Genomic DNA, 13437 nt, shown 5'->3' with positions numbered 1-13437 from the left:
CCCCCCCCCCCCCCCCGATGGTGGAGACCTGGAGATTGACACCAACCAGGACAGCAGAACTCGCCACGAGAGTGATGAGCATTTGCCTCGCCCCACGGCCGTACCGAGAGATGGTTTCAAGGTCGTCCATCCACTCGCAGATTGCAATTAGACAGCAATATATTGAATACGCATTGAGAATCGCGGTGAGGGTCGGGCAAACACCGGCAAGCATCGAGCATAGAGATAATGATGCAGAAGACTCGCAAGTCAATGATGATGAGAACGGACAGGAAGTATAAAATAGAAGTCGATAGTAGATAGTTGACGACGTTTGCAGAATGCAGATGGACTGAATCTTTTGGACGAACCGAAAGAGGTCTGGAACTGGCAAATGTTTTGTTACACTTTGTTCATACCATTTCCGTACCCGGGAGCTTGGTTGTGCAGGCAGCGGTAGTTGGGGGAAATAATTTCGTAATAACGAATCCATTACGGTACTGAATTTAAATTGTGGCCATTGCGAGGACAATTTGCTTGCAATACAGTGTATGTGCCGGGTCTCCAGCCCGCTAATTTTTCGCCCCTCGTCACTCCACTTTTGGCCTCCACCGCGATGGGCTTGTTCTTCCCAGCCTAGAACTCGAAACCGCCCGTCAGAACCACTGGTGGTGTTTCACCTGCTTCGGCGTCCATGGGGTAGCATACGAATGGTATCTAATTATAATTCTCCAGCAAATCTTGGGGATATATGCACAATAAACCAGTCCAAAGGGTATAATACTATCAACTGTTAATGTAAGTGCTCAATTTGAGACCAGGCAAGGCAGATAGATGGATGGATGCAGAGAGACATCAAGTATTGAGTCGGCAAGGTTGAAAATAGGTTCTTATCTAGTACCTTTCAATTAACTAACTAAACCAAATGCTAGCATTATCACACTGACTCTGGTTCCGGTTCATTCCTCCCACCCCCCACCAACCAACCCATCCGCCCACAGGTTAGGAAGAAGCAGTAGAATGCATGCCAGCCGCTAAAGTTTGGGGATTCAGGTCCGGGTCCAGAGGGAAACTAACTCCTAGTCCAGTATGTAAGTTGACGGTCAGCGCAGTACTACCACTACTGCTAGCTAGTTGTAAATTGTGAGAAAGACGACCAACGAACGACATATCGTGTCCTGAGCCACGATCTGCCCTCTCGGTGTTGATGCGGACCCAGCCCTCTCTCTCTCTTGTCTTTCTCTCTCCGTCGCTCTTACACTCTCCGTCTCTTCTCTTCCCTGCCTCACAATTCCCTGACTCTCTCCTCTTCGGCACCCCCTAAATAATTTTACTTGCGCTTCCCGAGCCGTCTCTTCACTCCCGCTGCCATCCCACAGGAAATCCAGCCGTAAGTAACCTCTCTTCTTGGTACCCTGTTTGCTTACCCGAGAGTTGAAAATTACCTCAACGGACCCCCCCCCAATCAACCAAACAGCCCCCTTCGTCCTCTCCTCTTCCCTCTTCCCTCTTCTCTCCTCCAACCCCGACCATTCTTCTTCACACACGTTTTATTCTCATTCACTCTCTTACTATCCTTTTCTTGTCCAACTCTAGTCTCACTCGTTTCCAGACTTTTTAGGCTTCTCGACTTTTATCCACCTTTCTCTGCCAACCATTCCTTTTTCTCTTTACGTCCTTTCTTGACAACCGTTACCCGTGGCCTCCGCCAAGTTCGGACAAAGCAGCCTTTTACGGCCGCGACCTTTTGAATTTCAACGTTTCTTATCCGACCAGACTCGCACCTTCACAATGTCTGAGGGCGAAAAAGCCAGAACCTCCGGAGAGGTCTCTCGTCCGGAGCCTACCCTGCCCACCGTCAATCCCGCTGTTGATAAGGCAGAGCCCCCGAAGCCTGCCTTCCACCCTGCTGTCTATGTCGGGTAAGCTACAACAAGATTGAAGGACTCGAATGGAAAGAGTACTAAGATAAAATCAGTGTCTGGATCACTTTGAGTTCCAGTGTTATCTTGTTCAATAAGCATATCCTTGATTATGCCCAGTTCCGTAAGTTCTACACTCGGTGGCTCCGATTCTGATGACCATATCGCTAATTGTTCTCTCTGTTCCTAGGTTTTCGTACGTTGCTCTCGTAACTTATCTCGATATCGTCCAGCAGTCCAACTAACGACATCTAGCTATCATCCTCACAACATGGCATTTGGCATTTGCGACCTTCATGACCCAGCTTCTGGCGCGCACCACCACTCTGCTCGATGGACGGAAGACCGTGAAGATGACTGGCCGTGTCTACCTTCGTGCTATTGTTCCGATCGGTCTTTTCTTCAGTCTGAGTTTGATCTGCGGTAATGTGACTTATCTGTATCTGAGTGTTGCCTTCATCCAGATGCTCAAGGTCAGTCGTTCCATGTCGAGCAAGAGTTTCCCCTGCTGACTTCCCCCTCAGGCTACTACCCCCGTTGCTGTTCTTTTCGCTACTTGGGGTATGGGCATGGCTCCTGTCAACCTCAAGGTCCTGATGAACGTCAGCGTTATCGTGCTTGGTGTCATCATTGCCTCTTTCGGTGAGATCCGCTTTGTCTTCATCGGATTCCTGTTCCAGCTCGGTGGTATTGTCTTCGAGGCCACTCGTTTGGTCATGGTTCAGCGCCTGCTCAGCTCCGCCGAGTACAAGATGGACCCTCTTGTCTCCCTCTACTACTTCGCTCCTGTCTGTGCTGTCATGAACGGTGTCACTGCTCTCTTCCTTGAGGTCCCCAACCTTACCATGGGCCACATCTACAACGTTGGTGTCTGGACATTGCTGGCCAATGCCGTTGTTGCTTTCCTCCTCAACGTTTCCGTTGTCTTCCTGGTAAGAAACCCTTTTTCGTCGCGTTGCTACATGGGGATCAATTTACTGACGCATTTACACAGATTGGCAAGACCTCCTCCCTCGTCATGACCTTGTGCGGTGTCCTCAAGGATATCCTTCTGGTCGCTGCTTCCATGATGATCTGGCAGACCCCTGTCACCCTCACCCAGTTCTTCGGTTACTCGATTGCTCTCGTTGGTCTCGTCTACTACAAGCTTGGCGGTGACAAGATCAAGGAGTACACTGGCCAGGCCAACCGTGCCTGGGCTGAGTATGGAGTTAACCACCCCGCTCAACGCAAGTTCATCGTGTTCGGTGCTGTCCTCCTCATCTTCTTCCTGCTCATGGGCTCCATGGCCCCCAGCTACGCCCCCGAGCAAGTTGCCAGCGTCAAGGGTATGCTCGGTGGTGCTACTGCTGGGAACGCCTAAAGGACCGATTAGAAGTCCAGGTGAATCCAGCTATGCGCCTGCCTTAATACTCAGGCGCCGTCTGAGGTGACCCAGGAGTGGTAGCTTATGTTGATGGGGAATGGGGACTGGAGAAGGTCCCGGGGGGGCAAAAGTTCTACCCGCGTGTCACGTTCGCTTTTCTTCCGCCATACTTGGATATGTATGGCGCTCTACTGTTATAAAGGATAATATTTCATCTGCCGGGGTAGTTCTTTACGAATTGGGATGCGGGGTGCATCTGGGCCGGCCACATGCGGGGAATGCAGCCGGGCCCAGAAGACACGGTTGATACGACATGGATTTCGAATCCGACGGGGCTTTCACAATTATTCGTTTCGCAACCCTGTTTTTTTCTTCTTCCTTTTACCATTTATTTTATTAGAAGGATTTTTGTCGGTGTATTGCTCGCGATTTGGCTCGATGACCATTTGTGACGTGTGAAACTAGCAGGAAGTTCAGGTGTCGGATATCATTTTCGCGACCTTGTTTGCTCGTCATCCCATTCTCCTGTTACTATAGGATTTTTCTTTTTGACTACTTTACGAGGGGAACCTTCCCATCAACCGAATAGAATTTCGTCAAGTTTCACTGTTAGTTTCCAATCTGTGCCTGAGGCATCAAATGGTAGAGTACTAGGGGCTAGCCGGGCCAAGTTCTGGCTGACTTACTACTAAAGTTCCTTGGCTGGCAACCCCCTGGTCAGTCAGCAGTCAGTGCGGGCCTTTAGGGTTGAGCCAATCACGGCGCATCGAAAGCCTCGGGCTTGAGCTGAGTGGTTCGGCCAATGGTCTTGCATCCAGTGAGGGCGGCCGCGCGGACGAGGCGTGCCAATTGAGCGAATAAGAATGGGCTTTAGCGAGTGGAACCCACCCCATCGTTGCCCGGGACGATTCCCCCTCGACCAATAATGAGCGCATCCTTGCGGGTTGATCTGAGCCTGGTGGATCCCGTCACCTGTTACTGTACGGTATGGTATGCAGTCACGCCAAGGGGTGCACAAAGCCCAGCGAAACTCACAGAAATTCCGTGGAAATGGCGGGCGTCACAAGCGTATGGCACGGTAAATACACGGGTCTGGCCAATGGCAAATCCTGCTCTCCGCAATGATGAATGGAGGATCGCAAGGCGCATCCAAAGAAGCTCCGATCACACTGACTTCTCGCTCTCTCGTCCGCATCCGTCAGCTTCTGCTGCTTCTTCTTCTTCTCCTTCCTTTTCTGCTTCTTTCGCGTGTTTCGTTTGGTTCCTCGCCTTCCTCCCACACTTTTATCCCTTCTCGCTTTCCTTCCCTCCGCTTCTTCTTCTCCTCCTCCACATCTTAGCCGGTGATCCCGTGGTTCGCTTCTTCGTTTCGGCTGCGCATCTTCTCCTTCCTCCGTTTATCCTCCTTCCATCCATCTCTCTCTCTCTCTCTCTCTCTCTCTCTCTCTCTCTCTTCTTTTCTTCCCTTCCTTCCTCTCCTGCACGTCGTTCTCACTGTATCTTGGGTCAATCTTCCCATCTCATCTTGCTCATATCCTTACCTCTTGATACCCTTCATCCTTATATTCCATATCTCCCATCTCGTACCCTTCCATTGTCACCTGCCTGCCTACCTCTCTTCACCCTTTCGCGCATCACCTCCCGTCCTCTCCTTTGGTGCCACACCATAGCTTATATACACAGCTTGGATCGCAAGATCCATAGGTTGCTCTCGTTCTTCATTTCTAGCTCACTGGACAGACAGAACAGGCTCCCTTTTCGCTTCAATCTCGTAGTCGCTGCATTCGACCACGCCTTCGCATTCATCACCATGTGCCCAATGCTGCTGAACGGTCTCTCTGATGGCCCGGCGATGGTCCTATCCCCTCCCCAGGACCACGCTTTTGTTCAATTCCCTCGCCAGCCCAAGTTCACCCACGACACAGAGTCGCGGTCCTTCTTCTCCAATAACAACAACCCCTTCCAACCATCCAGACCCTCCCGCAAGAGGTCGCGTGACGAAGACTCCTTCGAAGAAGCCTTGAACGGAAGCAGCACTCCCATGTCCATCGTGGCTGCTTCTGCTCCGCAACCCAGAAAGCAAGAGGTCGAAGAGCCCATCTATGGCGAAGGCATGGTTCTCCTCAACCCTCGCACCAAGATGGCCATCTCAGCAGAAAGCCAGACTGGCACGTGGTATGAAGAGACTGTCGAGAATGTCACCACCGCTGCTCCGGTCTCGTCGCGTCGTTCCGGCAGTCCATCTGCTAGCCGTAAAGCTCAGCGTCTGGATCCCGCTGCTTCCAATTTCGACGATATCACCCTCTCCTCCATCCAGCGCAAAATAAACACCGACCAGCAAGACGACAATCGCCGAATCCTCAACGCGGGTAACCGCTCCGAAGAACCCACTGTCGACGACGCTACGCGTCTCCTCGGTATCAGCTGGCAGCGGATTGCGACCGATGACGCCGATATGGCGGCTGCCGTGCGCGGCTGGAAGAAGTACATTGATCGGCAGTTCGCGACGTACCTGGCCGATTCACAGATCCTCTTGAAGAACCGGGCGCTGAATGCCTATCTTGTCACCGCACGACCAATGACACCAATGGGGGTTTCCCCTACACCGGCCTTCTATCTTTTCAACGATGACCTCACCCAAGGACAGCTCGTGGGTTCCACATGGGAAGCCTGCCTCATGAACCTTCGCTCGTCTCCCATCGTTTTCGAAGGTACACAGATTCTGAATGCCGCAGACAGGCCGCTCAACAACGGCATGGCCTCGATGGGAGCTCAGAACCTGCTGGGCGCGAACCCGGTAGATTCAGGTCTTCCACTCCTCCAGACTCTCTGTGCCCAGCCCATGAACCACGGCAACGGCATGGGGTTGAACAATAGCGTAGGAATGGGAACGGGGATGGAGATCGACGCGTAAGCCATTGGCAGCAGTCTTATCAGCAGCAGAAAAGGCACTCTCGACGCATAACACCTCACGCCTTGAACAAACATCCCGATCGACCAACGAACTCAACGGACAGACAGCGGAAGCGACTTTCAACTTCGACCGAAACCGCTCCCACCCCCTCCATTTCGGCAGCAAAATATCTGATTTCCGCTTTACTTCTTCATCTGATGGTGGTGTGTCTGTCATATTCGTCTCGCCATCGTAATTAAAACTCGGATTTGACATATGTTTGTGGAACATTTCTTTCCTTTTCTTTCTTTGGGTTTTGATCTTTTTCTTTCTTTGGCGCAAAGGGTTGGTGGTGGGATGGCTGGGAATGGGTATGGTCATGTGGCCGGTTGGGTCACATGGGGTTGGATCTGTTGCTGCTTTTTTGGTTTCATTTCAATTTTTCTCCTTTTGGTTCTCTGATTGTTGATATATATTTGCCATTTTCACATATCGTCAAGACTTGGAAAGAAACAATGAATGAAAGAAAAAAAAAATTATCAAGATAATACTTTTCTATGTTTTGGTTGTAGAGAGAGAGGAGTGAATATGTGGGAGGGGAAGTAGCAAGTGGCGGTCAAGATCGCCAGCCAGCTTTTGCCAGATACAGACTTAGCCATAATAGGGATCATGAATCTCCTCCCAGAAACACCACCTCCAAACTGCCCACCAGCCGCTCCTGCCCTTCATCTCGCGCCATCAACCACTACATGGCCCATCCTATTGATGTGAATCCTTGGTTTCATAAGAGACAAGGATTGAACCAATATACGACATAGTTGCCGTCCTTATCAGTCTCGTGGGCATTCCGGGCCCAACTTAGCTCACGGGTCTGGTTTCCACCCAGGTAAACCCTTTGTCATCCTCCCGAATAGGCTGTGCCTTCTGTACTCCGAACAGGGAATCAATGTCCTCGAGACTCAAGTTAGCTGTTTCGGGATAGTAGAAGTACACGATCTGAGACGTTGGCAAACATTCATCAGCAGGCCGGTGGCGCTATGGGGGGATCGGAATGTGTGTCCCGAACTCACCGGTATAAAGGCGAGGTTAAAGGCGACGAAGATGAGATACCCTTTCCATGCAAGGTCTCGGATCAGCGTCGGAGATATCATGTTCACGAAAAAGCTCCAGAGCCAGTTAGCCGAAATTCCGATGGCTTGCCTATTTGCGGTGCTGAGAGTTAGCCCTACTCCAAATCAAAGTGGCCCGCCACCGGTTGGAATGGGGTGAGTGTCCTGGCCTACCCTTTTGTCCGGACATGTTGGGGCAGTAGCTCTGGCCCGTATACCCATGGTATGCAATTAATCGTGGCCCCATAGATGAGCATATACAGAAAGAAGAAAGCCACGGAGGCCGTAGCGGTCGACTTTTCCAGGTTCGTCCCTGCCGGTGCCGGGTGTTAGATCAATTCCCTAACTCTGTACTCCGAGCCATACGCCGGGCTTACCTTTGAAGGACAGAAGAATGGAGATCATGAGTAGGCATACGAAGAGGCCAAAGGATCCCCACATCATTGGGCTCCGCCGTCCCAATCGATCGGAGTAAAAGATGGGATAAAAAGCACCTACGGTAACACGATCAGCGCTCTGTTGCTGCGGTGGGGATGGGCCGGAATTCCTCAGCACCTATGACAAACATCAATTGGATCACTCCACTGAGCAATAAACTCAACTTGGCGTCGAGGCCCACGTTATCTTCAAGGACTAGGAGTAGGCATGTCGTCAGCCATTGATCGGACATCACAGGGAGGAATGACCGTAGGTTTTACCTGTAGTGACATAGGTCTGGAGCATAGAGTTAGCTTTTGAACTGCAGTGTTCTTGAGGTTCACTTACGACAATCAAGGGAGCCCCTCCCATCTGGTTCGTAAACTGTAGCCCATACGCCAGCAAGATTCGTCGACCCGTATGAAGCTCATCTTTCTTGAAGATCTCTGACCATTTATACTCTGGACGACCATCGTCTATGGCCCTGAAGATATTTTCAGCCTCCTGGGTCACTGTTGGATGATCTAGTGGTAGATCATAAAAGTCGCTTAAAACTTGCAAGGCCTCCTGCCTCTTATGCTGACGGCACAACCACCGAGGATTCTCCGGAAGTCTGTCCAACAAAAGTGAGATGACATGCTCAGCTCGGACAACGCGTGGCAGTCCAACTTACCCTAAGATCAATATAATAACGAGAATTGCGATGATCACTTGACTGGCGATGGGCAGCCTCCAGTTGATAGGTCCATCCACATAGCTCATACCATAGTCGTACCAGTACGCGATGGTAATACCTACACCGACAGCGAGAGGTTGAGTGCAGACATACATTCCTCGTTTGCGTGCTTCACATAATTCCGCTTGGTACACCGGCACGGTCGTTGTCATGATGCCAATTCCAATCCCGGTGAAGAGCCGGGACACGAGCAACTGCGCTTTGGAGTAGGAGCTGGTCTGGACCGTTGCCCCAATCTGTAAAGCGCCATTAGCATCTGCATGTGAAAAGTGAGTCTGGGGGAGACACATACTATAATTATACACATCGCAAGCCACACGGACTTTCGAAAACCTAAATTGTCACTTGTCAAGAAGGCCACCGCTGTGCCAAGGAGACAGCCTAGATTGTATATAGACACTATGATTCCCATTACAGCCGTAGTGGGATGGTGGACGATGGAGAGGAAATCAGCGTTGTTGATAATCCCAGAAAATACTGCCTGGTTGTAGCCTATCCATGACAAAACTGAGGGTCAACATATACTGCATCCTAAGCGCGTTCATCAGGAATCTCACCGAATAAGGCGAATGCTGCTTGGCAGGTGAACATGATGGCCAGCCGAAGGCTGAGCCCCCGTCCGTACATATTGATTCTGACCATAATCGCAACCGTGGTAACAGAGCGAGGAAGGTCAGCGACTGAAATCGAACCTCAAGCTAAATGTATACTGGAAGTACGATATTTATATATGTACTTAGTGGGATCCCATCTTCGTCATTAACCGCGAAAACCAGGGGGGTCAAGACTTCTGTGGACCCGTGGCACACAGATTTGGTGCGCAGGAAGCGCAATAGTCTGAATAGTTCTCCTCATGATGAGGTAGTATCCCCATCGGATATCTGAAGCCCCAGTAACCCATTGTAGATCAACGCAGGATCCTCCATACCAAGGACCGGTAAATGCCGCAATAGGATGGAGAACCGGACCTGCAACAAGAACCAGCGAGTCAGACGACGGGTTGCTAGCATTCAACGATACGACCTGCCCACCTTGTACATTCCTCAGGGTCTGCGGAGGATCGACTTCCGACTGGCACAAGGCTAGGAGAGTTCGAATATCATTTCCAGGATAGATATATCACCACCACACACCATGACTCATGTGCAGCGTCAGCACATAGAAGCAGTTACAGGAGTTCAAGTGTAGATCGATGTGCTTCAGCTGTCGTATATCGAAAAGACCCCCTCCAACAGCAGGCAGTTGAACTGTACGCACAAACTCGCACCATCAAACTCCCAGAAGGGGGAGCCCCTTGCCTTAATTCTGCCGGGATCGTGAAAGTCACAATCTAGGCAGCTCAAAAACCTATTAATAGTTCCAAATTTATTGACATTCTGGGTTGCTAACAGGGCCATAGTGACGATGGTATTGATGGAGCCTCCTGAGAATAGGGTTCTGCTAGGCTTTGTCTCCAAGTGGTGAGTTACCACACACCCACCAATGGGGGATTAATGTTCGAGACCGAAAAGAGGGGAAGAGATACAAGGTTTGATGGCATAGATAATGCAGTCAGTGGAGTGTATGAATCTGGGATAAGGTGGGGAGATGAAGTTGCAGACTACGCATTTCGTCTCGTTTCGATGCCTGCTACACGTGATATCGGCCTCAAAATGGCAAGACAAGCAACAAGGAACCAAGCGAGTTAGATCATATGCCCATCACTTGCTTTCCAAGATTTAAGCCTGGAATGACTGGGTATCAAATTCCCGTCGACTTGGCGCCGGACTCTATGTACATGCCTTGCGGTGAAATACAACCCTGCTATCATCGCAACTTTAATCACTGCCATAATCGCTCCCCTCGTCATAATAGTCACCATAGGTTCCAGCAAGCGCCGCGTCAACTCCGTCATCCTCCATGTCATCCTCGTCGTCGTAGTCATCCTCTTGCTCGTCATCCGAGTACTCGTTCTTTGCTCCATCTGCGGGACCGAGGACTTGCTCATTCTGACTCGCTTTCCCACCTTGATCTGTCAGGGCCTGAGCAGCAGGGGCCACTGAGCCACGCGCCGGACCAGCGGTAGAGGAAGAAGCACCAGCAGGTTGGCCACTTGAGGGGGTTGCAAGCCGGGTACGCCTCGAGGCCGCCTCTGGCTCGATACTGGCGCTGCGGCGTGACACAACACTTTGGCTGCGACTCTGGCTTCGGCTCAAACTTTCTTCCTTAGGTTTGGAGGCCTCGTCGGCCCCTTCATCGCCAAATAGTGACTCCAAAAGACGATAGTTGATCTTTTTACTGAACCCTCTTCTCTCCAACATCCGACGGGTAGCTTCGGCAGGGGTGGAAGCCCGAGTGCTGCGGCCATCGGCGTCTTCACCTTCGCCTTCAAGATAAGTAACGTCGCCCAGTCTACCGCGGCGGCGTTTCCGCGGCTTGTGCACGCGACCATCCGCGCCAGGGTGGGAATCGGCCTCGGCCAGAGCTCGCTTGAGCGCTTTAGCTTGCTGGGTCCTAAGATAATCTTTGTTCTCATGGACCCAGATCCGTTCTTTAATCTCAACTTCCGCAGGAGAAAGCAAACAGTTAGACACCTCCGGATCCGATTCAAACTCCGCAGCGTCGATCTCTGTATTGTCAGAGACGACCTTCCTCGGAGGACCGGCACTGGTGTCAAACATGTTCGATCCTTTGGACAACAGCGCGGTCATTTCATTCTCCAAGGCCTCCTCCGATGCAATTTGATCTGGCGAAGGTGCTGGAAGCGGGGGTCTCTTCGGACCCTTCTGGCGAGCAGACTTGGCGTGCTCCTCGCCAGCATCCGAGATGGTTTCGCTTGCAGCAGAGGCAGTCGAGTGGCGACGTTGACCGCTGCTGGCCGCTAATAATGCCGGATCAATGGGAAGACTAGGAATAGCGAATCCGTCTGAGTCGACACGCCTATGTTGTTGTGCTTCCTGTATATCACTCTCCATCTCGGCCGCCGTTTCCGTGGGCCGTCTCTTGAAAGAGCGTGATGGCTTTCGTCCTTCTCTAGCCCTGGCAAAAGAAGGTGGGTCATGCGCGTTTTCCAGCTGCACGGAACGAAACTGGTCGACTGTAAGTTCACCACTTTCGGTGGAGCTGAACTCGTTCAAACGCTGGCTAATAGTGATCTCGGTGACCTTGACGACGTAGACAACCTCTCGAACAGTGCGACGAAAGTTGTTCATGCGGGCTGCAAGAATCAAGGCGGCACCACAAATACCAGCGGGACGACGACCTGTCGTCATCCAATCGCGGTTCATCCGCTGTACGATACGGACCGCCTCGCTCGCCACTTGCATGGTAGCCGACCCAAATTCAAGCTGTTTGGCAAATCTGTAGATCAAACTCTCCGGGTCAATCGGATTCATCAGAAAGACATTACCACCCAGACGCAACTCGTCAAGTAGTGCTTTGTAGGTCCGGCCTAGCTTGAAGACGTTGATCATTAGAACGTCGGCAAAATCGATGAGCATGATAGTGTTGCCATCCTGGCGACGACAAGCAATATATAAACACACAGCAGCTACAGTCTTGGTCCTTCGACCTTGAATGAAGTTCAACCCGACTGCCAGCTTGAACACCTGACCAGCAGCCTTCATGGCACTCTCTGGGATAGTCAAGGCACGAGATAGCTGAGTAATGTAGCGGTTACCGTTTTGTTCCGTGATCTCGCGGCTTTCGGCGCCTCCACGCTGAAAGCCAGGGCCATAACTGCGGACATGGGATTGATCTTCGCCGACAAAGGTACCCTGAACGACTGCTGCACCTGACGACGATTCCCCGAAAGTAACCTCGGAGACGATGTTTGCTTCACTGATGACAGTACCACACCCGGAACAAACCTTCTGGCCGTCATCCTCTACGATGTGAGGGGCAGGACAGCCCGGGTTAGGGCAAGTTGAGGTTTTGGGGTGGGTAGTTGGCCTGGCAGGCTGAGGCCGAGAAATTGGCTGGGGACGCCTGATTGGAGTTGGATTGGGCGATTTCAGACTGGCTAGTCTTCCCATAGGTGGCCTTGGGCCGCCGCGTGGGGGAATGGGAGCACGCATCCCAGGCCTAGGGACGGACATTGCAAATGCGACGGGATGGCTCTGTTGGGGGGGGGGGGGTCGATGATGTCCACGAGCGGTGGTAGTAGGTTGGTCCAATAAGATGAAGAAGAATAGACAATTGATCACACAGGGTCTATCATGCCTATATGGTCCACACAATGATCCTGGACGAAGCGTGGTCCAATCGTCGAGCTGAAGGTGCAGCGACGAGCCAGACGGAGGGGCTATAAGAGCGAACAAACCGCACAAAGAACACTCCGGCGGGGTTTCAAGATGTTATCAGGGGGGGCTGGCAGAGGTGTTATACGGGTGAAAGATAACCAAAACCCCGTATTCACTGGACCAACTAGAAATAGTGAAGAGAAGCTGGCTAGAGAAATCAACCCGCAGCTGGGGAGTATAAGTAAAAGTAGTTGATGAAAGAGGGAAGAATGAAATGGAGGTGATTCAGGTGGGCGCGACGCATCACCGACGTGAAAATTATGACGCGCCTGTCGCGGTGGTCCAATGGAAGAGTCACGTGGCCAGCTGTGTCTTGAAGGCCGAAGTTCGTTTCTGCCTCATTCCTCACTGTCTCTCGTTCGAATCCCCGAGGAGGCATTTTCCGGAAATGCTGCAATCCCCGTGGCAGGCAGGCTTACCTGCAGCTGCTTCAATACCCTTTTCGAACTGTGGAATTATTTCATTTGATTTCCCAATTTGGGGAAATTTCCCAGTCTATCCTATCTGTCATAGAAAAGGTATCCTGGTTAAAAGTCCGGTGGTACCGTTTCATTAGGCCCATGTTAGGCTGTTTGCAGCTAGCTACTAGTACTATCTGCCAGTTCGCCCTCAGCTATTGAGAACCACCGCATTCTATAGTGAAAGTTACGTGCAAAGCTTCACTTCATAGTTTGTAAAAGTAGTTTCTATAATCTTTAGGCCAAGAAATGGGCGTCTAAAGCAGCCTCCTCGATC

At 51.4% G+C, this 13437-nt stretch overlaps 3 protein-coding genes across 3 annotated transcripts; 2 read left to right on the top strand and 1 right to left on the bottom strand.

Moving 5' to 3' along the window:
* Nucleotides 1-1648: 1648 nt before the first annotated feature.
* glfB (UDP-galactofuranose transporter) lies at nucleotides 1649-3387 on the top strand. The gene is made up of 6 exons (XM_025689455.1): nucleotides 1649-1901; nucleotides 1958-2025; nucleotides 2092-2097; nucleotides 2157-2374; nucleotides 2426-2833; nucleotides 2896-3387. The coding sequence occupies exons 1-6, from the start codon at nucleotides 1771-1773 to the stop codon at nucleotides 3262-3264; spliced, it is 1200 nt and encodes a 399-aa protein (XP_025535246.1). The 5' UTR covers nucleotides 1649-1770; the 3' UTR covers nucleotides 3265-3387.
* Nucleotides 3388-5077: 1690 nt separating this feature from the next.
* On the top strand, nucleotides 5078-6181 carry BO79DRAFT_259375 (uncharacterized protein; the record flags this gene model as incomplete). The annotated part of the gene is made up of 1 exon (XM_025686361.1): nucleotides 5078-6181. One exon carries the CDS (start codon nucleotides 5078-5080, stop codon nucleotides 6179-6181), a length of 1104 nt encoding a protein of 367 aa, XP_025535245.1.
* Nucleotides 6182-7018: 837 nt separating this feature from the next.
* Nucleotides 7019-12498, bottom strand: BO79DRAFT_240561 (transcription factor TFIIIB subunit BRF1; the record flags this gene model as incomplete). The annotated part of the gene is made up of 10 exons (XM_025685041.1): nucleotides 7019-7156; nucleotides 7231-7360; nucleotides 7444-7582; nucleotides 7647-7763; nucleotides 7825-7902; nucleotides 8031-8299; nucleotides 8360-8658; nucleotides 8715-8914; nucleotides 10602-10775; nucleotides 10818-12498. The coding sequence occupies 10 exons, from the start codon at nucleotides 12496-12498 to the stop codon at nucleotides 7019-7021; spliced, it is 3225 nt and encodes a 1074-aa protein (XP_025535244.1).
* Nucleotides 12499-13437: the final 939 nt, after the last annotated feature.

The sequence above is a fragment of the Aspergillus costaricaensis genome (genome assembly GCF_003184835.1).
Source record: "Aspergillus costaricaensis CBS 115574 unplaced genomic scaffold BO79scaffold_41, whole genome shotgun sequence".
Lineage (NCBI taxonomy): Eukaryota > Fungi > Ascomycota > Eurotiomycetes > Eurotiales > Aspergillaceae > Aspergillus > Aspergillus costaricensis.
The sequence above is the reverse complement of the archived record's forward strand: the minus strand, read 5'-3'. Positions and strand labels throughout refer to the sequence as shown.

Excerpts from the sequence above, each read along its gene's own strand:
- glfB (XM_025689455.1), top strand. The coding sequence starts at position 1,771 with ATGTCTGAGGGCGAAAAAGCCAGAACCTCCGGAGAGGTCTCTCGTCCG. Across the intron at positions 2,375-2,425 it reads CCTTCATCCAGATGCTCAAG|GCTACTACCCCCGTTGCTGT; the intron begins GTCAGTCGTTCC and ends CTTCCCCCTCAG. Across the intron at positions 2,834-2,895 it reads ACGTTTCCGTTGTCTTCCTG|ATTGGCAAGACCTCCTCCCT; the intron begins GTAAGAAACCCT and ends GCATTTACACAG.